This window comes from Fusarium proliferatum (assembly GCF_900067095.1).
Source record: "Fusarium proliferatum ET1 genome assembly, contig: FPRO_scaffold015, whole genome shotgun sequence".
Taxonomy (NCBI): Eukaryota; Fungi; Ascomycota; class Sordariomycetes; order Hypocreales; family Nectriaceae; genus Fusarium; species Fusarium proliferatum.
In genome coordinates, this window is record NW_022194804.1 from 313475 (window position 1) to 339330 (window position 25856).

At 46.7% G+C, this 25856-nt stretch overlaps 11 protein-coding genes across 11 annotated transcripts; 6 read left to right on the forward strand and 5 right to left on the reverse strand.

Annotated features, from left to right (window-relative positions):
- Positions 1-1022: 1022 nt before the first annotated feature.
- On the forward strand, positions 1023-2136 carry FPRO_12388 (uncharacterized protein; the record flags this gene model as incomplete). The annotated part of the gene is made up of 2 exons (XM_031224179.1): positions 1023-1277; positions 1330-2136. 2 exons carry the CDS (start codon positions 1023-1025, stop codon positions 2134-2136), a joined length of 1062 nt encoding a protein of 353 aa, XP_031089464.1.
- Positions 2137-2267: 131 nt separating this feature from the next.
- Positions 2268-3320, reverse strand: FPRO_12389 (putative alpha-N-arabinofuranosidase / alpha-L-arabinofuranosidase; the record flags this gene model as incomplete). The annotated part of the gene is made up of 1 exon (XM_031224180.1): positions 2268-3320. The coding sequence occupies one exon, from the start codon at positions 3318-3320 to the stop codon at positions 2268-2270; it is 1053 nt and encodes a 350-aa protein (XP_031089465.1).
- A 1188-nt stretch (positions 3321-4508) lies between these two features.
- On the reverse strand, positions 4509-8338 carry FPRO_12390 (uncharacterized protein; the record flags this gene model as incomplete). Its single annotated transcript, XM_031224182.1, has 3 exons — positions 4509-4597; positions 4659-6134; positions 6193-8338. 3 exons carry the CDS (start codon positions 8336-8338, stop codon positions 4509-4511), a joined length of 3711 nt encoding a protein of 1236 aa, XP_031089466.1.
- A 1404-nt stretch (positions 8339-9742) lies between these two features.
- FPRO_12391 (uncharacterized protein) lies at positions 9743-11059 on the forward strand (the record flags this gene model as incomplete). The annotated part of the gene is made up of 1 exon (XM_031224183.1): positions 9743-11059. One exon carries the CDS (start codon positions 9743-9745, stop codon positions 11057-11059), a length of 1317 nt encoding a protein of 438 aa, XP_031089467.1.
- Positions 11060-11552: 493 nt separating this feature from the next.
- On the forward strand, positions 11553-13222 carry FPRO_12392 (uncharacterized protein; the record flags this gene model as incomplete). Its single annotated transcript, XM_031224184.1, has 2 exons — positions 11553-12712; positions 12760-13222. 2 exons carry the CDS (start codon positions 11553-11555, stop codon positions 13220-13222), a joined length of 1623 nt encoding a protein of 540 aa, XP_031089468.1.
- Positions 13223-14543: 1321 nt separating this feature from the next.
- Positions 14544-15446, reverse strand: FPRO_12393 (related to SAM-dependent methyltransferases; the record flags this gene model as incomplete). Its single annotated transcript, XM_031224185.1, has 1 exon — positions 14544-15446. The coding sequence occupies one exon, from the start codon at positions 15444-15446 to the stop codon at positions 14544-14546; it is 903 nt and encodes a 300-aa protein (XP_031089469.1).
- A 1414-nt stretch (positions 15447-16860) lies between these two features.
- On the forward strand, positions 16861-17349 carry FPRO_12394 (uncharacterized protein; the record flags this gene model as incomplete). The annotated part of the gene is made up of 2 exons (XM_031224186.1): positions 16861-17159; positions 17223-17349. The coding sequence occupies 2 exons, from the start codon at positions 16861-16863 to the stop codon at positions 17347-17349; spliced, it is 426 nt and encodes a 141-aa protein (XP_031089470.1).
- A 1210-nt stretch (positions 17350-18559) lies between these two features.
- FPRO_12395 (uncharacterized protein) lies at positions 18560-18889 on the forward strand (the record flags this gene model as incomplete). The annotated part of the gene is made up of 3 exons (XM_031224187.1): positions 18560-18655; positions 18713-18760; positions 18815-18889. The coding sequence occupies 3 exons, from the start codon at positions 18560-18562 to the stop codon at positions 18887-18889; spliced, it is 219 nt and encodes a 72-aa protein (XP_031089471.1).
- A 274-nt stretch (positions 18890-19163) lies between these two features.
- FPRO_12396 (uncharacterized protein) lies at positions 19164-21022 on the reverse strand (the record flags this gene model as incomplete). Its single annotated transcript, XM_031224188.1, has 3 exons — positions 19164-19433; positions 19482-20228; positions 20291-21022. 3 exons carry the CDS (start codon positions 21020-21022, stop codon positions 19164-19166), a joined length of 1749 nt encoding a protein of 582 aa, XP_031089472.1.
- Positions 21023-22488: 1466 nt separating this feature from the next.
- Positions 22489-23631, forward strand: FPRO_12397 (uncharacterized protein; the record flags this gene model as incomplete). The annotated part of the gene is made up of 2 exons (XM_031224189.1): positions 22489-23304; positions 23353-23631. The coding sequence occupies 2 exons, from the start codon at positions 22489-22491 to the stop codon at positions 23629-23631; spliced, it is 1095 nt and encodes a 364-aa protein (XP_031089473.1).
- A 343-nt stretch (positions 23632-23974) lies between these two features.
- Positions 23975-25604, reverse strand: FPRO_12398 (putative GTP-binding protein; the record flags this gene model as incomplete). The annotated part of the gene is made up of 9 exons (XM_031224190.1): positions 23975-23994; positions 24051-24087; positions 24140-24345; positions 24395-24758; positions 24814-24920; positions 24968-25003; positions 25056-25117; positions 25174-25334; positions 25392-25604. 9 exons carry the CDS (start codon positions 25602-25604, stop codon positions 23975-23977), a joined length of 1206 nt encoding a protein of 401 aa, XP_031089474.1.
- Between the last annotated feature and the right edge of the window lie 252 nt (positions 25605-25856).

Here is a 25856-nt window from a genome sequence, read left to right on the forward strand (position 1 = left end):
AAAGCAATATCAATCGCCCTCCTTTGTCATAGAAATAACAACATGAGGTTATGGCTTGTTCTTTGAACATCAAATTGTTGAAATTGTTGCTTTGTAATTCTCATGGAGCTCTCTCCGTTCTCGGCGTGCTTGGTTTTAAGGCGCGAGCAAACCCAGCCACAATGGATGCTTCACCTGCCACAGTGACTCGTTCCGCGAAAGCGGAATGAGATGTGGTCCATTTAGAGTGTTCTGATTCGCGGCTGTTTCTTCCTCTTTCGACGATTTACTCCACCATTGATGTTCCCCTATCTTAGTGCGAATCAGCAATCTCGGTGAGTGATATTAAGATCCCGCGGGATATTGTTGCTGTTCTTGACATCTCGCTCGAGAATGGTAATCTCGAAGGGTTGATAGCATCTGATATCAATATGAGAACGACAAGTTCCTGGGTGTTGAGCTCCCGATAATTGTGAATTGTAAGGAGAAACTCCTTTAAACCATTCTGGAGTTTATCTCCCATTCAGAACTTACACTACCGGGTAGGCAAGTCAAGTAGTTAGGTTAAACAACAGTTCATCATGCTCGATATTTTATCTCAACTCAGAACAGGCTTAGCAACGCTCGATATTCAGACCAATAATTGTAAAATGCTACTGGCTGTCTGATCATAAAATATAAAGACACTATGCTTATATATCATCTACCAATGTCATAATCCGGTTTACCCGATCTATCCGCCGTCAGCTGAATACCCTTCCCTTCTTACATCGGCCAACCAGAATACGCATCCTCGCGCGAACTAAGTAGTTTACAGCGGAATCATGAATTTTTGACAGCCGCTATTTAAGCCGCATAGCAACCATTCGGCCATGCCTCCGAGGTTCGGCAAGCAATAGCGCTGCCCGACCTTGGAGTCACTAAGCAAAATTTCCAAGCCCTGTCAACAGCGCCCTTCACATGATTTCACAAACATCGCCCTTGTGATTCTCCCTCCATTCAAGCATGAGATGTTTCGTGTTCTGCGGTAATCAAAGGCAAACATGTCGACCGATGAATGGCTAGATCGGGTTATGCTTATAGAACAAGCTGTCGCCAAGTGCCGCGGAGATGTTGCGCATGCTCAATCGGCGCAGAATGAGGAGGAGCTGCGGGCAGTTATCACCACCATGTGTCACGATATCATCGGGATAATCGGAAGACCCCAGGTCGAGAGATCGCTACAAGCATGGTCTGAAGTATATCCAGAACAAGAGGGCTCCAAGCTGATAGAGAAGACGAGCATCTACCGCCATTTGGTCAGTGCTCAGGCCCCACATACAGAGTCTCTCATGCTAATGAGCTTTATAGCAACAAAAGAATACGCCTTGGATTCCTGCATCTGAGCAGGATGAAATAAGAACTGAAAGTCAAGCTGTATCGTTGAGGCCGACACCTGGGACTTCATCTTCGCCCCCGTCAGTACAAGAAATGGACGTCCAAAACAGGGCGGAGAGACTTCGGGATGCCCTCTGCCTTCCACCTATTCGTCGGGCCTCTGCAGACAATATCAACCTATCACATCCAAGATATATATCTCACTTACCGCCAAGCCATCAAAGAACACCACAAGATGGTTACTATTCTCCGTTTACAACCTCTCCGACGACCCGAAGCAACCGGTCAGAGTCTCCAAGGGTTCTTCCCCCAATCATATCATTCGGCGACGACATAGCTGAGTCGCCTGTCTTTCATACTCCCCAGAGTAGTCGACGGGCAAGCCAGGTCTCATACCCAGCCTCAGATAAAAGTATCGATCCATTCCAGCCGATCCACTATGATCCAAATCCTCACGAAAAGGCAGCGCCGAGTTTAAAGTCGCACCCCACTAACAACATGACAACTCATGGCGACGTGGATCAGAATAACGGTACGTGTCGGATACCGAGTGACAAAAAGGCTGGAACTACATTCCATGAGATCCCAACGTCTTTAGCAGAGTATCTTGAGAGGATCCTTGCTGCAGGGGACATGCCGTTTACTCTGGCTGGTTTCAGAGACAGAGATAACTATTACAACTGCCCATTCTGTAGTGAGAATGGGAAGAGGAATTATAAAAGGTCAGGACCTTTTGCGGACCATTTAGTAAGGCACTGGAAATCACTACAGACACAATAGGAGGACGGACATAGTCTAGTTGTGGAAGAAGAAAAGATCGACTCCACTCATAATATTGGCTATTTACATAAATATATACTCGTTACTATTCTCCAATCCGAAGAAGAGAAATTTTACTCGCATGCGCAAGTCTAAATCTTAGGACGATTAAGCAAGATCTTGCCATCCTTGTCATACCAGATCTTCCTCGCCTTAACCTGTCGAAGGTAATCCTTTCCAGAAGTATGCGCATCAGCAAAGAAAAGCCACCATTGTCCCTTGTACTCAACAATACTTCCGTGAGTAGTCCACCCATCAACAGGGTCAAGAATCTTGCCCTGGTAGGTATAGGGACCGTAGATGTTCTTGGAAGTAGCGTAGACAAGGAAGTGGGTGTCGCCGGTCGAGTACATGAGGTAGTATAGCTTGCCACGCTTGTGAACCCAGGGTCCCTCGAAGAATCTACGCTTGTTATCCTCAGCTTGAAGAGGCTTGCCTGTCTCGGGGGCGAGAATGACGAGATCGCGGGGTGTTTCGGTGATTTTGTGCATGTCCTTGCTGAGTTTGGCGATCTGGGGAGACAGGGCGTTGGTGCCGTTGGGAGCAGCCTTGTCTCCGATCCACGACTCGTTGAAGTTCTTCTTATCCTGCCAGGCCTGGAGCTGGCCGCCCCAGATACCGCCCCAGATGAGATAGGCCTCGTTGTCAGTGTCGACATAGCTAGCAGGATCGATACTGTATGTGCCGGGGATCCAGCTCTTGTCGGCCTTGAAAGGGCCGCTGGGCTTGTTGGAGACAGCAACTCCAATTCTGAAGATCTCATCCTTGTCCTTGGCAGGGAAGTAGAGATAATATTTGCCGTTCTTGTAAGCTGCATCAGGTGCCCACATTTGCTGCTTAGCCCAGGGAACGTCATCGACTGAGAGAGCGACGCCGTGGTCAATCACGGGGTCTTTTCCGTAGATACTCTTCATGGAGTAGGTATGATAGTCCCTCATGGCGTATTGAGCGCCTCCTGTGCCGTTGACGACGTTGGCTTCGATGTCGTGAGATGGGTAAACCCAAAGCTTGCCCTCGAAAACATGAGCCGAGGGATCCGCGGACCAGAGATCGGTGATCAAAGGTGGAATATCATTAGTGTCCTGGGCAGCGCATTTGCTGGTCAGAGACAGCAACAATGCTGAAGACAGAAACTTGAGCTGCATCGTGGCGAACAGTAGAACTAACGCTTAATTGACAAGATTGAACAAGAGCCTGATGAGCCAAACTGTCTCGGATCGTGGCCTTGTCTTTTATACCCAGTTTTCTCGCTACTATACCAACTGCCGTGATGATGACCTCAACTAAGTTTGTCCCCTTGATAAATCAGGCTATTCCCCCTGGCAATACGGGGTTTGCGGGGTATCCTCTTGGCACAGGATTGGCCCGCCGGATAAAACAATTTTAATAGAGTTTACTGGATGTTTTCTATATAAACTCTTTGTCATGCTGCACCGCGCCCTCAACTAAGCAGCTGGGGGCGACAAAACACACCGCCAAGCGTAAGCAGATACGACGTCCATCACGGCAAGGTTTGTGCCTAAATGGAAATTCTATTACCCAGAATTATCCGTGTAGTATTGCGTTGATGCTAGTGAGAAAATAGTCTATTTGAGTTTATACTTGCCAGGGGATCGTCAGGAATATAGACAGATTGGGAATCCAGTGCATGCCTGGTCGTGTCATGGACTGGTGCGCTTAGCATTAGCCCCGCAGATTACCAGATTACCGGTCCATTCAGCTTACAAGCACGACGTAGCCAAGGTGCTCAATGCTACCTTATTGGATCTTGCCTTCCATGTTTGCGTAATGCATCTAGAACCTGAGATACATTAGACCCGGGAGAACAAAAAGTCAAGATCATGCCGTTCCACGGTAAAGGGCCGTTTATGAAGGTGATGCCCTGGAGATGCACCGAATGATCCGGCCGTACTATCCGGTCGTTGATTAATGCCATGTGAAACATTCATCGAGTCTTAGCGTCAACGATCTAGATGTAGTGGGCCTGGGGCAAATGATCCGAATTTAGGTAGGTATCGTAATTCACCCCGGCAAAGAGGATTAATAGCTAAGGCACAGCATGCGGCGATTACTTCTCTTTCGGCAAAATTACAGTTATTGTAGTTACACAAGAATGAATTGGGGGCCAACGTGGATAACGGCAATATTCATGACACCCACGCACGTTATTAGACATGTTTTTAGGCAGCCGGATAGCGTCACGCTAGGATCTTGTTTGTAGTGAGAGCAATACAACTTAAATACTCTAACTCTACGAAGCTATGGCACACTGATCCATTATCTAACCTCCAAACATTTCAACTAACGAATTATCTTGCACAGGCATATGCTCATCAATTTTCTCCGGTCCATCCAGCCTTGACATCATACTGAACGCATCCAAATTGTGTAGTTCCTCCGAGATGAGGTCCATCCTCGTTACCTTCACCGAAACCTCAGGTTAGCGTCGTCATTAATGTCAAACAAATAGAAGTGTGACTTACAAAAGTGATAGGATGAACCAAACATCTCTTTGCAGTTGGGCGATCCCATCTCCGTCGGGTCGGTGAGTTCCTGACTCTTTCGATCCGTGACACATCCAGCCACCCAAGAGACAGTATAAGCGTACTGCTCACCCGTCGTAGAGTCCTTGTACAGTTCAGAGATGTCATCCGAGTCGGAGTCAAGCTCAACCCCTTCCAAGGACTTGCAGAACTTCTCAGTGACTTTGACAAAGACATCAGACGTGGTATCCTCGTGAGAGAAGCTATTGGCATCGTAGCAATCCGTCCTGCCGGTGTCTGCGAATGGTGTAGTGGACTGCGTAGGGTCCGCGTTGGCTGTCGTGCTTGTCGTCGCAGGGGCAGAGGACTGGGAGGTTGGTGTCTCGGTGGGTAAATCAGATGGTAGTAGTTGCGTGAAGTCCGGAAGACTTGGCTTAGTAGGATTCAAAACATCGATGATGGAACCGATCAACGTAGGAAGGCTAGGAAGTGATGCTGTAGCACTGATTTCGCACGCTGCCCGAGCTCGAAGTTTCTTGCCTTCTGAAGGGTCGCACCACTGTGAGTCTTGCGCGCCTTGATCCAGTAACGGAGTCCATTCAACCTCTTTCATAGGCTCTAGCTGCCTCTCGAAGAATATCCTCCACCTTGCCTTTGTATCGCAATCCGAAGTATCGCCTGGCTGATACTGCACCATAGCTCTGCCCCTAGGGTTGATACCCTCGATGTCTTCAGGGTCGCTTTCCAAGTCAGCCGCGTACATGACTGTCTCGATCGGTATGTCTGGGAATATGTCTGCTATCTCGGACCGGAGTTGATCATTGAACGTGGGTCCATCTTCATCAGCTCTCGGGCTTGGAGCTCCATCTCTGTCCCACATGGGCGGAAGTCCGACAGGATTCTCTTCATTGTACTGGTCGTCGCTCTCTTCCTCGATAATCTTGTATGGAAGGAAGAAGAAAATATGCGGGTCACTGTCGTCGTCGAAAATGCGTCCTGCTTTTCTCAACTCATCAAGACCGAATTCGTGGTCCTCGGCAGTTGCGCGTGTCGGAACCTCATCGTATGGCGTGTGAAGTCGGTCAAGGGCATGGTATCTGAAGAAGTCAAGCTGTTTCTGAGCCGGAAATTGTTCCACAGGTTGGCCGAGCTGCTCAATATCGTCTGGCATTAGCTGAGGGATATACCAGCTTCCATCGGCCGTGTCGAAATCAGCCATTGGCTTAAAGACCGGCTCCTCCCAGATGTGATTGGCCCACGCGCCTTTGTTAGAAACCACTATGATAGAAGTACATCCCACAAGATGAGGTACCGAGAGAGAAATAGGTTCATCGCTGAAGAGGATTCTCTTGGACGATGTCGAACCACCTTCGGGTAATGGCACGACATGTAAGCTTTTGGCGTCATCGGCATTGGACTTGGCGAGACTCCCTTCTGCAGCAATGAAAGTCTCGGGATCCGCATAGTTCTCGGGCCCTATGTTTGAAGTCAGTCTCCACCGTGTAGTGTATTGTCGTCAGTATGGGACACTTACCAGGCCATTTACATTTTGGCGGTTCTGTGGCTCGCTTGATGGTTCCTCGTTTCGCAAGGCCACATTTCCCTCCACTACACTTTCCTGGTCTACAAGCCCAAGTCGATTGAGCAGCTTGGACCGTTGTAGTGCGCGTAGTCGCCGAGGACGTGGTTCCACTACAAGAAACAACTGTTGTGAAGGCTTGAGTGGTGCATGCGGGCTTCCCTGTCGTGACGGCGGCTGTGACTGTACACAAAACGCTTTCCCACGTCATACTTATGCTTGTAGCGCAGGACGAGGTCGATTCGGTTCCTTTCGTGGACTTGGGCGGCTCCTTGGTTGGATTCGAATCATTTGGCTTGTCTCCACCCTTGCCATCGCCAGGCTTGGGTGGACGAATTGGGATCGGTATGGGAACAATGGTGGGGCCGTCGTTGTCGTGATCATCATCATCATCGTTATCATCAGTGTTGTCCTCATCTTTCTCTCCATTATCATCGTTGCCATTAGTTGCTGAAGGGGCTGTTGGGGTGGTCTCTGCTGGTGAAATTGTTGTCACTGGAAGCGGCGATGGCTTCTCTGTGTCAACAGTGGACATATGAATAGAATTCGGGATCTGGGTTTCGGACGTCACTGTATTGCTGAGAAAAGGGACTGCGGTGTCCGAAAGAGGAACCTTAGTAGCCCCGGGGTTGCTTGTCTCCGGAGAAGAAAGGATCATTGTGTCTTCTCCGGGCACCGAATGACTATCTGTATCAAAAGGTGAGGTTTCTGAGCTTCCGCCAATGGAAGCTACTGGGCTAGTGTGCCTGTCTGACTCTGGAGACTGTGTAACGTCGGGCGAATTGGGCGTGGTGATGGTACCAGTGAATCCATCACCAGGGCTGGAATGATGTGTGCCAAAAGAAATACCAGAAGTTGGTTCAGAAGGGATCGGAGTGGCTAGCGAGGGTATAGTTCCGTCGGCAGGTGGCGAACCAGTCGTATCTTCACCACCCACCGACGTTTTTCCAGATTCGGGTCGCTCTGATGCTGAAACTGACAGATGAAACGATGTATGAGTGAGCAATGGATCTTCTTTCTCTGTATTTGACGTGATAGTGATTTCTCCAGTAGAAGCAACATCTGTCAGGGGAATGGATATGCTGACTGGAAGGTGTGTAGATAGAGAAGCTGAAAGCAAGCCCGTTGAATCAACAAATCCTAACGGAAAGCTTTGACTGGGAGCAAGAGTACCTGGGATAGACTCAATGAAAGACTTTGAAGGGATGTCCGTAGTGAATGACCCGGTTGACTCTCCCGATACCGGAGCTTGGGGAATATTGCTTGATCCTGGAGGGAATGCCGAGAGGCCATCTGTGGTCGAAGGAGCAGGGAGTCTTTCTGAAGTGGAAGTGACTATAACCTCGCGAGAGGTTTGTAAGCCAACATCCGATGAAGCTGTTGATGCACCAACGATAGGATGCCCGGTTTGGTCCATCCCAGTCTCCGTAGACTGACGAGAGCGTCCCTGGTCTGATGAGGGGACAGACTCGACTCTGGTTGTGGTTGTCTTGGAGATGGCTGTGGCATCAGAACTCAACTTGGTATCCTCAGGTAATGAAACTAAGACAGTAGATTCCTGAATTTGAGAATGAGGACCTTCTGAGCGAAGACCAGATTCGGCAGAGGAATCATCGGAAGGAATAGTTGGCAATGAAGTTTCAGCTGAAGGAAGAGATGATGCAGGAGACTCAATGATAGGGACCAGAGAGTCACCAGTTGTTCTTTGCTGTGACGGAATCTGTGCCAACTCTGTAGAGGTTGGTACAGCAGTAACATCTGCTCCATCAGAAGTTGGGAACAGATCCTGACTGGCGGTGTTGGAAGTTGCTATAATGGATGGCATGTTACCCCCGTAGTTGGGAGCATCTCCGAGAGATAAACCACTGCCGAGAGGTGAAGTAGTCGGTCCAACGTAAGGCGGAGCCAAGAGCGAGGTACTGATGATAACTTCATCACTCTCGGAGAATGTCTCATGCACACCTGCCGAGGAGCCAGAACCATCTGCACCTACAGATGTCAGATTTGGAGATTTTGGGTAGTTTGGATGGCACTTAGATGCAACTATGGTTGTCACAAGAGTGGCAGCAAAGGTTGCACGTAGAAACCCGTGTAAGGTCATGTTGGAAGAAGGAATCCAGTCTGAGCAAGAAAAGAGCGTTTTAAACCCCCTTGAGGGTACTGATGGTAGTTAAAGACGAGTGAAATGCTTGTGAATGAGTAAAAGATATCTGAGTATATTGAGATCTGGTTCAGCCTTTATAGTGGCTGTTCTTTCAACCTCCTTCTACATATGCGAGGTCTCAATGCCTCTAGACATTCAAGCACGAAAATATACCCTCAGTCCTGTATCCCTGTATCATTCGATGATATTACTCAATATTGGTTGGAATCTTCATTACCCTTCGTTAATTAAAAGTTGATGTGAAACGGCTGACTTCTGCCTGCCGGGGGCTGGAAGAGAGCACTGCCAGGCTTGTTGGTTGTGTTAGTTGTTTGTGGATACAAGATCACAAGTTTCGCCGTGGAGAAAGCTGACCAACAAAACGCAAGGGTAAAATCTCAATGCTTTCGTGTTGGTTGTGTTGGTTATTTGTGAATGGACCCCAAACCGTGCACTTACATGTAACCCTTTCATGACTCACTGAAGTACTATGTACAGTATTGGCACAAGTCTATGATCGAGACACGAGAGGTTGAATTATTGGTTAAAATGTTATCTAAGCCATCTCATCCAAAGAGCGATGATGATCCTATAATAAGACGGTGCACAGTGAAAATAGGATGCATGGATTATTAAGCTTATAGTGAAGATGAGATAGTCGTGTAGTTGTCGAGTTTACATGGGCTATCCTAACATGGTCTGAGAAAAGCAAAATCTTGCCAATGGCACTGACGTAGAGTCAGTGAGGCATTAAGAAATAGACGAAGGCATATTGCGAGTCCTAGCAGGATCCGATGATGCTGATTTTCGGTCCACAGAGAGCCTGATGCCAAGATTCACGGACTGTTTCATTTTTAAAGAAAGATATCGGCAGTAAGGGACGTGGCGCAACGCGGATAAGAAATACGAGCGGGCATTTCCGGATGTGGCTGATGAAACACGAAGGATCAGCACGGCCCGCTGAAAAAAGCAACTGTTGAATTGCGCGTGTCGAAAAAGCCACAAGCCCCGCAGTGTTTTGAAACCCCAATACCACCAACATAACTTTGGCAGTGAGTCAGGCAAAGCATGGATGGGAAATAGTGGTCGGCACGAGACTAATGGCTAAATATAGAGTGTATCCCCACACGATGATCTGATGATCGGCACTGTTAGCTCAGGCTCATAATGTGCTCATTCGAGGAATGGACCTTCATTCTAGGCATCCGCACTTACTCATTACTTCATTATCCAAGGGAGAAAGTCAAGGTTCTTTGGATGATTGATGGGGTTTCCCATCACGTGCCAATGCTGAAGTCTGAATCTGTATCATCATCTGATCATCTGAGAATCTCACCTTGACAAACTCGACTTGCCATCAGGATGCCTTACACCAGCCGACATATGCGACGCCCAGGCGCCAGACCTGGCTTATTCAGATACTCTGCCGTCACTATAAAACAGTACCAGCCAAAACAATTCGTGCGCAGCGAGGAGGATGAAGCTCTTCTCAAAGATCTCCGCACACGCGGCTCCAAGAACTGGACACAGGTTGATGCTCAAGCATTTGAAGACGTCATGGATAGAGATAACGCCAGATTGGAAGCTGCTCATGAACCATTGAAACGTGAGATAGAGGGTTACTTTGAACATCTCCACTTACCCGCTCTTCCAGCTCCCTTGCCCCCTTCAAGCCTTTGGGTTGCGACGAGCAGGGCTGAGAACTGCCCCAACAAGACTATACAGCCATTTATGGTAGCTTGTGACAAGGGCAATCTTGACCTAGTCAAGCATTGGATTCAGGACGGAGATTTGAAGAGCGCGCTCCAGCAGATCGGCATTCAAGATGGTCTTGCATTTGCAGCGCAGGCAAATCAAGTCAAAGTCGCGAGTTATCTTCTACAAGAAGGAGGCGCGCATCTGCACGGCGCTGTAGTTGAGGCAGCCTGCGACAATCTCTCTCTCCCATTGTTCGAGCTCTGTGTTCAGCATGGATATCATCCGAACCAGCAGATTCCCGGTCGCTCTGGCGGCTTTGGTGTCGCAATAAACCATTGCATCACTAACATTGAGATCACTAGATTTCTACTCGAGCATGGAGCAGACCCAAATGTTGCGCCGTTCATGGACGGCAGAACGTCAGGTTGGGGCGAAAAGGCCACGCCTCCAATGGACCGTACTTCTGGACTAGCGCTCGACCGCGCAATTGCAAGGAGTTCCTCGATCGTGGTTCAAATGCTTCTCGAACACGGCGCCGATCCAAAGTACTCACGGCCAATACACGGCATCGTTGAACGACTCCATAGCCACCCGATTCCAGGCGTGCAACAAGAGTGGCGACCTCTGATGGCGATGGTGCTGAGCTACGGCGCCGACATCAATGCTGTGACATACAGTGGCGGCACGGCGCTACAGAGAGCTGTGCATAAGAAAAATTGGGACATTGTTGAGTTTTTGATCAAGAAGGGCGCGGATCCGTTTGTCGAAAGCCCTGTTTCAGGACGTGATGCCTTTGATTCGACCCTGAAATTTGAGGATCAGCCTTGGCAGAGAAGTGAGGAGGTGAAGGAATATCTCAAAAGATTGATGAGTGGATCAAAACTGGAGATCGGAGGAGAAGCCCCAGAAGAGGCGAGCGAGAATCCTCTCGTACAAATCATTCAGAAGGTGAAGAGACGGGAAGCGGGCCTGGCAGAGTAGCAGAAGCCATGTTCTTGCTACATTTTATTGTCGAATTTCGATTCGGACCTTGTAACTTCATTCAACTGAGCCTCATCAACGTCTGTACAAAATACTCGGGTGAAGAAAAAGCCAATGAAACCGCGACTGTTTGCCAACTTCCTCAAATAGCAATTTCAGCCTTAGCAGACCCGCAGCTTCGGACGATCTACGTTTGTTTGATCTTAGTGTAACGCATTTTAATGGATCTAGACCTTCGGGCCGCCTCCAACTCGAAATTAGCTGGCCAGCAGTACTTAGCTCTACCAGCTTTGCACTAAGAAACAGTACATATTCACTGGCAGTCTATAACGCATTAAAGTACTCATCTGTACCTGCGGGGCATCCATCGGTGGCTTCGATAAGGATAAAGCTCAATCTCTTCCCCTGTAAGACCTAACTACATAATAAATAGTCCTCGCCACCTAATTTCTAAATTTCTCCTCATCCTCACTATCCTTTCGCAATCGTCAAAATGGCCGACGATTCATCCAAATCATCGACAGACCCCTCCGCTGCCGTCGGCCCCTCGAAAGAAGCGAACAAACTCCTCCCCGAAGAAACAGAACTCGACCAAGATGGCTTTCACAACGATCACCAGGACCACCTGGACATGCAGCGCCTCGGCAAGAAGCAGCAGTTCAAACGAACGTTTTCACTGTGGTCGTCAATTGGCTTTGTGGCTATTTATATGGCGACGTGGGAATTTGTGCTGATCTCGCTTGCGCCCGGTTTCACGAACGGTGGATATGCTGGCGTTTTCTGGTGTTTTGTTACAACCACGATAGCGTATTCTGCTGTTGTCGCGAGTTTGGCGGAGATGGCTTCTATGGCGCCTACTTCGGGCGGGCAGTATCATTGGGTTAGCGAGTTTTCACCACCAAAGTATCAAAAGGTTCTGTCTTATGCTTCGGGATGGATGACAACGCTGGGATGGCTGGCTAGTTTTGCCAGTAGTTGCTATACTATCGCTTTTCAAGTCCAGGCGTGCATTAACGTTACGAAACCTGATTTTGCGTTTACGACGTGGCAGATTGCGCTGATCATGTGGGCTGTTATCATTGTCACCATCGCCTTCAATACTTGGGGCACTGCTTTCTTTCCGCAGCTCGAGACAGCGAGTCTGATTGGTCATCTTTTGGGATTTTTCGCCGTCATGATTCCTCTTTGGGTTCTTTGCGACAAGAATGATGCGCACGACGTGTTTCTGCAGTTTACGGACCAGAGTGGGTGGGATAATATGGGCTTTGCGTACATCTCGTCTCAGATCTACGTTCTCTGGTGCTGTTTTGGTTCAGACAGTATCGTGCATCTGTCCGAAGAAGTCAAGAATGCGTCTATCGTTGTTCCACGAGCTATTTGGTGGTCATATGTCGGCAACGTCTTTTTCGGGTTCATCATGCTGATTACGATGCTCTTCTGCATTGGCCCCCTTGACGCTATCATCGAGGCAGACTGGCCCTTCATCGCCCTCTTCGATCGCACAGGCTCTCAAGGGTTGAACTTGTTCTTCAATGTCATCTTGTGGCTTTTGGTCTACCTTGGCAACATTACGACTCTCGCGACTTGTGCCCGTGAGACATGGGCGTTTGCGAGAGATCGGGGTCTTCCAGGTTCTCAGTGGATTGGTCATATGTAAGTTTCCACTTCCACGTCGCACATCTTCTGCTAACAGTTTGCAGGGACAAGAAATGGCACATACCCTTCAACGCTGTTTATCTCATGTCCATTGGCGCTGCTCTCCTCAGCCTCATCCAAATCGGCTCCGACGTCGCCTTCACTGTTTTGGTATCGCTCTCAACACTCGGCATCATGAGCACTTACCTCCTCAGCATTGGCTGCGTACTCCTAAAGCGCATCAGAGGTGAACAGCTGCCTTCTGCTCGATGGAGCCTGGGTCGCTTCGGACTGGCGATCAACGCATTTTCTGTGCTTTACAGCTTGTTCATTGTCATTCTCTGCTGCTTCCCATTAACTCTGCCTGTTGATACTGCTTCAGCGAACTGGGCGCCTTTGATATGGGCTGGTGTTATCATCATCGCTGCTATTGCATATCTTACGCATGGCAGGAAGGCGTACACTCCTCCGGTGAATTTTGTAGAGGGTTTCAAATTGCAGGGAGTTGGTCTACAACAGTCGTCGTAGGGAAAGTGAAAGAGGGGAAACTGTGCCGAAGCTTAGTATTAAACGACCAAATTCTTCGATTTGACATTCCGACCCTTTCATCACAAAGTTCGGCAACTCCACATTTTCTACATTTCTCCAGTATTGAGCCTCCTCTTGTGGTTTCCTCTCGGTTGCACTCTTTTTGCCCAGCATATCCTTGAGTCTCAACCATAGCTTTCACCTTGTCAGACATATGGCATGGATGGTGATATCCAAAGATCTGAAACCTCACAGCTACATATACTAAGTGTATTCCATTGCAAGCTTCCAAGACATCTTGCTGAGCTTAGTGAGCCATTAGCCGGAAGTGATTTTGATCTGACACAAAAAGGATGAAAAGAAAAGCATGGCGGAAGCTGTGGAGACAGAAATTCTATGCCCGTGTTGGCGGCTAAAGCCTAGGATTGATAACACAAAGTCTAGCTTGTAGAACCTGGTGCGACCTCTTAACGAAAACAATAAATAAATTTACATTAAAGTAACTTACCATAACTAAAAGTAAGCCAGTAAGATAATACGTTACACTATGGGTTGACTGCGGCCTCTAAGGTTTAGCCTTAGGCACTACTCGCCTAACCATTTATGCGACGCTTTTCAACCGCATGTCACCCGTTGCACGACATTATCGTGTCTCAACACAGCCATAGTCTGTAGACTATCATCCCAAGGACAATAGGGTGTAAATCCACGTTGTATTTCGAACATGCTTCTGGTGATGTTGAGGAAATGACATAAAGCTTGGCGTGGCAACTTTCTCTCCCCCCTCTTCTAATGGCCGCTATAAGAATACGTGGCCTGATGACGCAGATTGCCCTTACGGTAATTGCCATCACACCAAAGGGAGCTATAGCTTTAGTGAAGTAGTGTAGTGCAACACATGCAGATGATATAAGCATAAATACAATAAGAAATAGCAAAAGAAAAGTAAGTAGTAATAAAATATATAAGGAATTAGAGCCTGACCTACTGGATTTTACTTGTTTAGATTATTGGGATAAATTAGTTAATTTGTTACAATCTTAACATTAACTATAGCTTAAGGAGACTTTGTTTTATCTTATGATAGCTTGAGCGTCCTTAGCAGTTATGCTAGGCTCTTAGGTACATCTCTAGCAACAGCCATACAGCAGCGTATAAAATGCTCCAGTAATGGCAATAACATTTTTCACTATGCTGCTGTAGATTCAGAATGCGCGGGGCTAGCCGTTTCCATTTGTGTAAATTATCTATATCAATGCCTCAGCTAGTTTACTCTTGATCTTTCAGTCCCCTCCATTGAAACTCAACCATAGCCTTTATTTTACTTTATTTCAACTAATGTTGCAACCCAGACATCCATTGTCCGCACTTTTTCACCGCCAAGTCCTTCAACAGCTCCTACAACCGCTTCTCTACCACTCCTTAGCACAGTCCTAATTTTGCTATCCTCAACATGCTGCTCAATGTCGCCAAGAAAACTCTTGCTTTTCACATCACCAACTTCCCAACCCCCATCTTGCAGTCCCGCATGCGGTACAATTTCGGTCTCTCGTTCAACCTTCCAGCCAGCATCTGCGGCAATACTCTTGATATCAGGTGGGCTCAGCAGACATCGAATGTTTGCTTCGCTCTCTGGTCTTTGTGCCTCAAATGTAGCGCGTGTCAAGGCAGCGAGCAAGTGAGGAACAGCAGCTGGCTCAGATGCCTTCATGGCGTACTCGGTAATGCAGACTCTACTCACACGTCCCTTCAACGCTTTGAGCATGCGGGCAAGGGTTTCTGGCGCATCGAGATACCATAAACAGTGCACAAAGACTGCAAAGTCCCACTTCTTGTCCCCTGTATCTTTTAGAAAGTCATCGAGTTGGGCCTGCCAGAATTTCACACGCCCGCCCAAAGCGCCTTTGGCGATATGTTGTTGTGCTTGACCCAGGGTGTACGGTGCACCGTAATCAAGAGGTGCGGGGTCGATGGCGTCAACACGGCCATCATCCCCGACGGCATGTCCCAAGACAACAGTGCATGTTCCCTGACCACATCCAATCTCAAGAATATGTGATGAAGCAGGAATATGAAAGAAGTTGAGGAGCTCAAGCCGGTGAGTTGTTTGATCAATCTCAATTTGTAGGGACTCTGGTGTTGACAGGGAGTAAGACGCTATTGATGGAGCGATTGACAAGGCCATTGTCTGCCATGTCTCTTGAGACTGTGTCTGAGCTGTCATGTCGATACCAAATTTACCAGAAAACTATTTCGAAAAAGTATTTTTGGTGTATGTAGGTGTTTGAGGGATCCAGTGTCTGCGATATCAGGCGGTCCAAGCTGACACTATTTATAAGCGACCGACAATCTTAACTGTGACTCATTCACTATCATAGATCTCAACCTCCTTCCTATACGGGCAATCACCATTTTCTGCTTACAACATGACTGTCAAGGTCACAAAACGTCCATAGGGGAAGAATACTCGAGCAACAGCGATGATATTTCCAGTGACGTACAAGCTACCTGCGCTCACAATACAAGGTTGGATCTTGCTGCTTATGCCATGTCCTTACATGCCTCTCAGCGTTGGCTTTTCGTGCCGCGCCGTCGCGCGCCATTTTATACGTGCATCCCGGGAAGCTACAATACCATTTGACAGAGCCATGCTTTTCGTTTTTGTGACGGGTGCGATCCTTCCTCATCGCAAAGCTTGCGTTGCACCCAATCTCGGTGCATTTGAATGGTCTTGTGTGAGTATTGAGATGCGCGCTGTTTGCATCTGTTAGTCTCGATACTCCCAAAAGAAATAGGCGTGGAACTGACGTATACGGCTTTTTGGTAGAGAAAGTAGCTGGGCACTCAGGACATTGATGTGAGCCTCTAGTAGGTACGCCACCCTGACTGTTGTCATTTTCTTGAGAGCTGTGATTCTCAATAACATGTTCTAGCCGTGTATCATCTTCGACTTGTGCGCTCTGTCCAGCAGGCTGAGGAGTGGTACTTGAACACCCCCAATCATAGGGAGGCAGAGGACCCGCGTTTCCGGACTGAGTCCAGCTCGGATCAATGAACTGGAGAGTTTGATGTTCGCGATAATATTCGTGTTGGTGAACTGAACTCTCTAGTTCCGGTGGCCCTGACTGGTCTTGACTAGAAATAAAAGACCCCTACCTGGTACGGGAACTTGGTGGCGTTCGAGCCTGCCGAGGAGAGACAGTAGAGGAAGAAAGAATACGACGGCTAAAGAGTTTCAAGGAGCGTAGACAGTTGGCGATAGAAGTGGATGCAACGAATGACTGCGGAAGCACCACCAGGGTCAACCGTGAAGAAGAAAAGAGAAATGCACGACCATCGCACATCGAGATAAGTTTATGTAGACGATTTCAGTCTAGACGAGTGCCTCCAATCGGATATGGCGGATTAATTTGGTTTGGCCGATTGGCCAAACTCTCCGGCTAGGCCTCAGAATCTGCACGATGATGGTGGTTGCATCCGACTGGTCGAGCCAATCATAATGATGGTATTGAGACGGCAGTTGATTGAATTTCACAAGTTGTCAGCTTGAAAAACAGAAGATAAGTATCTGGCACTTTCAACCATTATCTTCCAGTAATCTTCATACTTTCATCAGTCTTTCTTCATATTACTTCAAAATGTCTACACTCTTCTGCTGTGGTGCCATCGAACCTTATCGTCCTCAATACCTCTCCCATCAATCCAAGTTCAACAACTTCATGTCATGGGCTTCTTTCCCCAGAGAGTCTACTCTTGATGAGACCCAGCATGACCTCTCCCAGCTCAATCCCTCTTACGCAGTCCAGCTTGTTAGACAAGTAAACTTCCGCCCACTGGAGTCCAAAAGATACTTCATTCCTCAGAATACATCCGAAGGGCAATACGTTGAAGTGTCTGAGCAAGACTTGATCCAAGCCAACTTCAAGAAGCTAAATACGTAAGTCGACGCGTTTGTCCTACGGCATGAGAACCATGTCGACGATACTAAGAGTCCCTCCAGCTACAAGAACTACAAATGCGGTGGCCACAACAAGTTCTTTGAAGTGAACATCTACCAGAAAGACCCCGTCAACAAACACCACTGGCGCGCTAATATCGCGAGACCGGCTGGTTCAATCGACCTCTAAGCTGTTTGGCTAAGGCATTTTTGTAATCTAGCAGCAGAAATCAACTGTAATTGAATATTCAATGCACTTTGAGGTGAACTGCTTACATTTGTGGTTCCCTAATAGCGTCGCTCAAGACTGCTTCGCCACAGATGCGACTCACCGCATTTGCCCTGTCCTTGGGCAGCTCGTGATTAAAGTAGAAAGGGTGAAACCGAGAGTGCCTAGCGTTGAGATGCTATCCATCAACGATCACGATATTAGTGTTTCTACTGAGAGGAGTATTTCTCGGGTCAGGCTATTGCCAGTTGGAATAAGTCTCGCCAGCATCTGCGCTCTTTTCTTTCTGGAGAATCTTGGAGTGGCCCCTCACTAACTTCAAATGAGATTCGAGTACTGGAGACCTTCTAATAGTTCCATTTTATTCATATCTTATCAACTATAGTCTCTTATGCATCGCCCAAGTCTACAATCGCTCCTTAAAGGGTCAATAGCCTTTCCCGGCCCCATTTCTTACTGCAGGTGATACAATACATTAGAGAACTCACATCCTGTCTTGTCTTCAAATCTACAATACAATGTATTAGAGTCCGCCATATTTCAAATAACTCCACTTGGAGTCCAAGTCAAATTAAGAACTACGGTGCTGTATTTTATTGATAGGTTGTGTTTCACACATAGGGGCTACAATTTGGTCTTATGTACCTTGATATAGAACTTTAGTATTACTTATAGAACTGTTCAGCATTAAGAGTAGCAATATCCAGTATTTGTAACATATCTATCTGGCATTCCTGTCCGAAGAGGCTTACATCAAGGCCTGGAGACTCCAGCGTCACTAACAAAGGAATCTAGTATCACTAGCAGAAGAGCCTAGCAACGGTTGAGATGCTTACATGAAAATTTATTGCAGCCTTCTGTTTGGAAATTCCAGTCAATGCTACCTCGCCACTGCATCCCTGAGAGTGTGGTGCTCAAAGATTCAGTGATAGCCAAGACGTCTCAAGTACTCCAATGTCAGTCAGTGACTATGAGACCGCGGTCTTTCGTGAATCACGCAGTGAATACACTTAATCGTTAAAGACTCAGTGACGACTGAGATAATGATATACTCAGCCTGGCGCTACCCATGCTACCATCCTCTCCCACAGCACACCGACAAACGTGGCATCCTTCACAAACTACAACAAGGATTGCAGATTCTACGCTGTTTGTTGTTCCTGTCGTTACAATGGTAACTGAAATTTTCAGAGCGACCTATACCGAGCAAGACACCATAGAAAAGTTTTTGAACAACGTCTTTGGAGAAGGCAACGCGACTGTGCAGGTAAGAAGCTTTCTACTGATGATCTAGAGGTGCAAGGAAGCTGATATGATAATACAGTGGAAACAGGGCAAGTATAATCGTACGCTCCTGAGACATCTTACCGAGGTCAGTATATTCCCAAGTTGCTTGCAGCTCTCAACTCCATACTCACAGTAGAAGGCCGAAAAGAAAACGATGCAGGAATCCCTGAACGTTGAGCATCATGAAGAAACTAAGGATGGTGGTACTGGATAGATTGTCTGTCACGTGTAGACACACCTACTAGACATAAGTAGCTACTAGACATAAGTAGCTACTAGACACAAGTACCTACCAGGCATAACCCAAAAAGAACCATGACAAAGAAAAGTTCCCAAATTCCAGACTCCTTTACCATAACGTGAGTTACGCTAATTATTTGGGCACAAGTGCTGTTCAGCTCTTTGGGGAAAAGTCTCAATCATCTGTTGTTATGTGCTAAACGGATTGTCAACCTTTGCTAAACCGCATCGATGAGCGCCTGTATGCTCTAGCGAGGAATTGCATCGACAGCGACATTACCCTTTCTTATAGATTTTCCAACAGTTTCAGCTTTGTCGGCAGTCCATGGTTTGCCAATAACATAACCCGTCTTCTTAGTGCATTTCGAAGATAACTTCTGGAAAGCGTTTAAAATCTGTCTGGACGATGATCGATTTCGCCCTTGCGTAATGACTACTATCATCTCTTTTGAAATGATATCAAGAGTATCGTGTAAGAATTCAGAGCAATATGCACGTTGATGTAACTTGATAATCCACTTTTGAATATTAACAAGACCCTAAGGCATTCTTTCGGAACGACTTACTTCAACAACCTCGGCCTTTACCTGCACCGCGTAACTCTCTCTATCAGGTCTTCTTGTAAAAGAATAGAAAACATTGTTATTTGCACCGTTGATGGACATCGTGGTCCTTGCATCATCAAACTCTTCGACATATCGAGGTCCGCCTAAGAACCAGGTTATTAGCTCTAGAAACAAACACCCCATTGTCCAGATATCAAAGGCTCTTGATATAGTTCCGCCTTCAATTTTGCATTCGGGAGGGCAGTATCCAGGAACTGGGGGAACCCTTTGATTGGGGATGTTGGAGCAACTCTTAGCGCTGTTGAGAGTCGACAAGCCAAAGTCAGAAATGACTAAAACAATTTCATCTTCATCCCCTGATTTCTTAAAACAAAGAACGTTATCGCACTTGATGTCCCCATGTCTGCCATAGCCACTGGCTACTCCTTGGTCTATATGTTTCGGATTATGTATAGTCTGGAGCGCACCTATTAGTCCTAGCAGTTGGTTGGATAACCAGATTGTCACCTTGCGGTGCCTTGGGGGTTCTCTCCTCTCCAGGTATTCGCTGAGATCACAGATCGCACTAGGGAAGATAAAACCCCTTTCTTCTGCACATTGAAAAGCACACAGGGCGGTCACTAGGTGGGGGTGCTTGAGTCCGTTGAAAAGCTTAAGCATCTTCCACTCCTCTTGGAACTTTGAATCATTATCGTGGCTTGTGGTGTGAAGTGTCTTGATTGCAAACTTTGTACAATCAAGATTGATCTTTTGTTTGGCTTATCAGCTTCCCCTCGTTGTAAAATAGTATTTGAAGGGCTCTTACTCACACTTGCCAATAGTTGCTGATAGGAATGTGAAGTTGGGTGGATGTCGACTCTTGTCACTATTCCAAAAGTTCCCATATTATCTGAAACGTCATCATGGGCATCAGATGGTGTTTCGCGAGACCGACGCCACGGCTTGCAGGTGTCTTTATGTAGATAGTGCACTTTCAAAGGCTCATCCGCAGTCGAGCTGAAATATGGTGTATCAACTCTCCACTGATACGATTCAAAGTATTCTTTCTCCGAACTTTTCCAGCCTTCAAAACATGCGATAGGTGTGTTAGGTCCGGTTAGAGGATAGACTGTGTTGTTCTCAATCCTGATAGGTAGCTTCTGGTCGTTAAACCCAGCATTTACAAAATGCCGAATATCATGGCAGCGTTCTTGTAATACAAGCAGTGCGAAAACCTTAAGGAACGCTCCCAGTGGAGTATAGTCTGCTGAGACTTCCGCCTCTGGCGGATGGATTTTGTCGACGTATTTATCAACTTCCGGATCGTCAAATCCATATCCACGTCGTTTTAATTCGGCCTTAATTCTTGCTCGACTCAAGATATGCCGCAGCAACTTGTCAGTCCAAAATCGACCATTTACACCCTCCACACGATAATCTCGCAGGAGTTTCCCCAGGTCACCACATATACTCTCTATTATGACGAGTCCATTGCCTTCATACTTGTACTTCTCTCTCAGCGCCTTTCTAAGGCCACTAGGCTCGGTCTTTAGGTCTGTCATTTGATCTAATTGGTCGGCGTCGATTCTATGGGCCTAAATATCAATATAGTCGCAATCTAGGTCCGCGATAGCTCAATGTCACTTACTATGCGCATTCATATATCCCAGATTATCTTCTTGCAGCTGCGTGTATCCCTATATCCATCGATGATGTATATAGCTTTCTATTGGCAGCTTTCGTAAATCCAGATGGTTAGCCCTGTATGCTAGACCACAAGGCCCGCTCTGAGCAGTTTAGCCAAGTATAAGTAATTCAGGACCCAGAAAATCTTACCAATGGTGTATTGATTATCGAATCTTAGGCAGTAATATTTCTCTCATGCGGATAGCCATTTGTCATACGCTATTCGTCTCGAAAGCCACCCAGGCACTTTTCATTGGCTCGTGCGAGAAGTTTCAAGGGTTCGTCACACGTTGCAATGCCTTGACATAGCCATTGACTGTTGATCAACGCCCATGCATCAAGGAGGGGTAATTTTTTCAAAATATCGCAAGCACAGCCCCTTCAGGAAAGGTAAATAAGTGGCATGTGTGTGGATCAAAGGCTTGTCTGCCACAACTGTTTTCGCTCCTTCTAAAGTCAGTATCGTGACTCTGCAATACCAGAAAATCATGAATTGGGCAAATGACAACGCTATATGCTGCGAAAATGAAATTAGCAGAGTATTCAAGTATCAAGAGAGACCAACATGCCTCGTACGAGTACATTCAGACAGAAGGGTTTGTATTCTACCATCGAAACGGCTGCAGTTTACTAACAGTATTTCAGAACCCTTTGGTATGGACAATGTCTAATAGTAGTGATTGGAATGAATGGTTCAATCAGGTCGGTATTACCTTTTGCTCTTAAGCTTACTGAGACTCACGGCGTTCTAGCAGCACCCAAAGCTTGATGGATCAGACTCAGGCCTTGTTCTGGTGTATATAATCCCCTCATCCATAAGCTTCAGAAATTGATAATAGTGTTAGTCTATCAAGAAGAATCGGCGAACCCATTATCGATCCAGTGAAGAGTATCGAATCGAAAGACTGGATCAAGGCTATCCGAAAAGCAACAGTGCACGATAAAACTGCTTTGACAAAAGTCTGCACGGCACTGGCGGTCAGCGTAACTTACGAACATTGCCATTTTCCGAGCAGTGCTTTCAGGACATTTCAAAGAAGTTCTATATACATGACTCGATCAACCGTGTCGTAAGTCGAGCAAATGTTTCTCAGTTCTCGGCCGTCAAGCTAGAAATGGGCAGGCATGATGGTCATGAGCTACCAGCACATGGTACGTATCTCCTGATTAATGAACCCGGGTAACTTCTCAAGCCGGGACAGTATACAGCGCCCGAACTTCAAATGCTTGGGAGGGTGACCTTGCCGTATCTGCGACGTACTTCCCGCATTGCAGGCTCACATTCGCAGTCATGTTTGGCTGTCCGCTGTCTGTTGAAGCAGAGATATTGACACGGCTTGAAATGGCGACCTACGAGATATGCCACCCGCTATTGATCCCTAGTATGCTTGTCGAAATCGAGAGGCGACGCCATCTACCAATTATAGATCACACTCTTGATGGAATTGAAGCGCGGTTCCTGGAGGTGGACGATCCCGAGTCTCTGCAATACATAACAGAGGCAGAGAAGGTCACTCGCAAGGAAGCAAAGAGATCAGCCTGGCTAGACATGCTGTATCTCCGCAACCAGTTGATGAGCTGGAATACATGCTTGGAAGCCCTGTACGAACATGCAGATCACCTTAACCGGACAACATTTCGAGACATTGGTATTTCTTCTCAATTGGGGAATAGATCTGCCGAGGAGTTTAGTATTCACGGAGACAGTTCTTCAGACTCTGGCGCAGATTGGAATGCCCCAATTGATGGATTATGTTTGGGAAACAGCAAGGACAGCCAGGAAGCTAACAAAGCTAATACAGATGTCGTTCTTGCGGATCTTCAATTTGGCAATAGTCAAAACTTGGAGTCAATAAGAAGTTCCAGGGGCTATATGAGACGAACGGGTGCCAAAATGCAAGCAAGACTGCGGGGGGTTATCAAGGACTATAATGAAAAGATTCGAGAGTGCACAGCTGGTTTTGAAGGCATGGCCATGACGACGCAATGGGTTAGTCATCCTTTTGTCTTCTTTGTCTCTTTCGAAACCTTTGCTAACAGCGTCGAGACTCAAGGTGAAACGAACGTCGAGATAGCATTGGCGACTAGTCAGGCCTCACGTCATATGCGTTCCATCGCACTACTCACTATGATATTCCTCCCTGGAACCTTTTTTGCAGTAAGCCATGGCTCGAAAAGTTCGATAGCCTACTGACAGATCGGGTAGAGTATATTCTCGATGGGATTCTTTGAGTGGAAATCCGACGATGGCACTATATCTGTGTCTCAGTCCTTCTGGATCTACGTGGTCCTCGCCAAAGGCTTTACAGCTTTCACCGTTGGAGCTTGGTGGTACATCGGAGTCTATCGCTACAAGAGACACAAGAACATTTTCTCAGCACTCAGTGCAAGCCGTTTCCTGAGTCTAAGACCACTCAAGTCTTTGCGACATCGGATTGTGAAGGCTATAATGGAAAGGGTGAATAGAATTTCATCTCCTCCATAACTTTAGAACTTCGGTATTGTCGAGACTTATTACCCTAAATCACTAAAACAATTCTGCCTCGTTGCGCTTGAGATGCAGTTGGTCATTATCTTAGATTTTGGTGAAATAGATATAAGCAATTAATTGTGTTGTCGAGATTAGAAGGTCAAAGGTCTTAGTTATCAACTATAATTAAAATGTTATAACTGTTAGTAGAAAGCCTGAGACAGAGACTTAACATATTTCAACGGTTTAGAAATGCATTATTACTGTTATTTAGATATTTAATTTATATAATCTAATATAAACCTTGAAACCGTTATGATATCTAAAATTGTAACTTCGCCTCTCACCTACAGTAGACTTATTTCTTATTCGAAACATCTAGTAAAGACAGTCAGCCGAGAACAGAAGTCCGCCATTATGGAGCTATTACTTACTGAACTGGAAATGGATGATATCTCCATCTTGAACAACCTGCAGAGAATAAAAGTGAGCTTTTGTGGCAAGTCCAGCCGCTTGCACTTACATATGATTTTCCTTCTTGACGGTACTTGCCAGCTGCTTTGATGGGACCCATAGACTTTTGTCCTTCGCAAAGATCATGGAAGTCTTGATAAGCGACAACCTCAGCCTTGATGAAGCCTCTCTCAAAGTCACTGTGGATAGCACCAGCGGCTTGCGGAGCCAAGCAGCCCCTAGGAATAGTCCAGCATCGGATCTCCTTCTCGCCAGCTACATACTAGTCAGCTTTGATGTTTCCACTCGCATGATGTATACAAACCTGTGAAGTAGTATTGCAATCCAAGCTTTGTGAATCCTTCGGTGATAATCTTGTCCAACTTTGACTTAACCTTGATATCCTTAAGAAACTCAGCTTGAGCATCGGGGTCATCCTTCAAGCTGTGCAGCTTTTCTTCGAACTCGATCGAGAAGGGAATAATGTCACGCGGGGTACCGCCATGCTCAGTAACCCACTTGGCAATACCGGGGAGGTACTTGCACTTCTGTCGAAGGTAGTCCTTCATTGTCAAGTTGACGAGGTAAATGACTGGCTTGGTGGTAATGAGCTGAATCTTCTCGTTGATGAGGGCGATCTCGGCAGGTGTCCAGCTTCCATCTCGAACTGGTTGGTCCTTTTCCAACATCTGTTTCGTGTCAGTCTTGATTCCATTCCCTGATTGTTACTTGTTTTTCACTAACCTCTTTAATCTTGGTTGTTGTCTCAGTGAAAAGAGGCAACATCTTGTACTTGCCACCAGCCTTCTTGACGATAAGCTCTTCAGCGACGATTTGCTTCGCGAGAATATCTAAGACCGGTGTTAGTTTATCTCTTTACCGCAGAGATGGTACATACCGAGATCCTTCTTGCAGAGCTCGCTTTGAATGGTGTCTATATGAGCATTTGTCAGTTAAGTTGCCTCTAGATACAGTGCTGGACTCACCCAAGTCTCGAACAGGGTCAATCGAGTCATCGACATGCAAGACCTGATCATTATCGAATGCTCTGTTTAGTAACCCAGGTCAGCCTGGTTCCTTACCATTCTTTTCGACAGAACCTACCTGACAATATGGAACATGCCATCAACGGCCTGGATATGTGACAAGAAGGCATTTCCAAGACCCTCACCCTGAGAAGCTCCCTTGATCAAGCCAGCAATGTCGGTGACCTGAAGATAAGCAGGGTACATAGAAGGAGGCTTCCAGAGATCACAAAGAAAGTCCTGAATTTCACCGACTTAGCTCATCCCTCACCGACATTTGGCAGGATCTCAACTTACATATCTCGCATCCGGAACAGCACATCTCGCCTCATTAGGCTCAATCGTACAAAAGGGATAATTCTCCGCCGCAGCACTCTGCTCCGTCAAGAGGTTGAACAAGCTCGATTTTCCAACATTAGGAAGACCGACGCATCCCATCTTCAAGTTCTTGCGAACTCTTCCAAAGGCGACAACATTATCGATAACGGGCTCGGGTTTCTTGGGAGCCATTTTTGATAGATACTTGCTGAGATTGAGGTTGAGATGTTTTTTGTTGGTGTTTTTGTTTTGAGAGGATTCAAGGGATACGAGTGTGAGGAAGACTTTTCAGAAGTGGCCTGATAGCCCACTTTAAAGACATGGGTGTAGAGTGTTCTGGCCAGTTAGTCGAAAGCCACGTTGATACGCTGTAACCTCAAGAAAATATGAGAAAACGATGAATATCAATATTCATTGAGTTTATTCAATGTCTATTACGGTCTA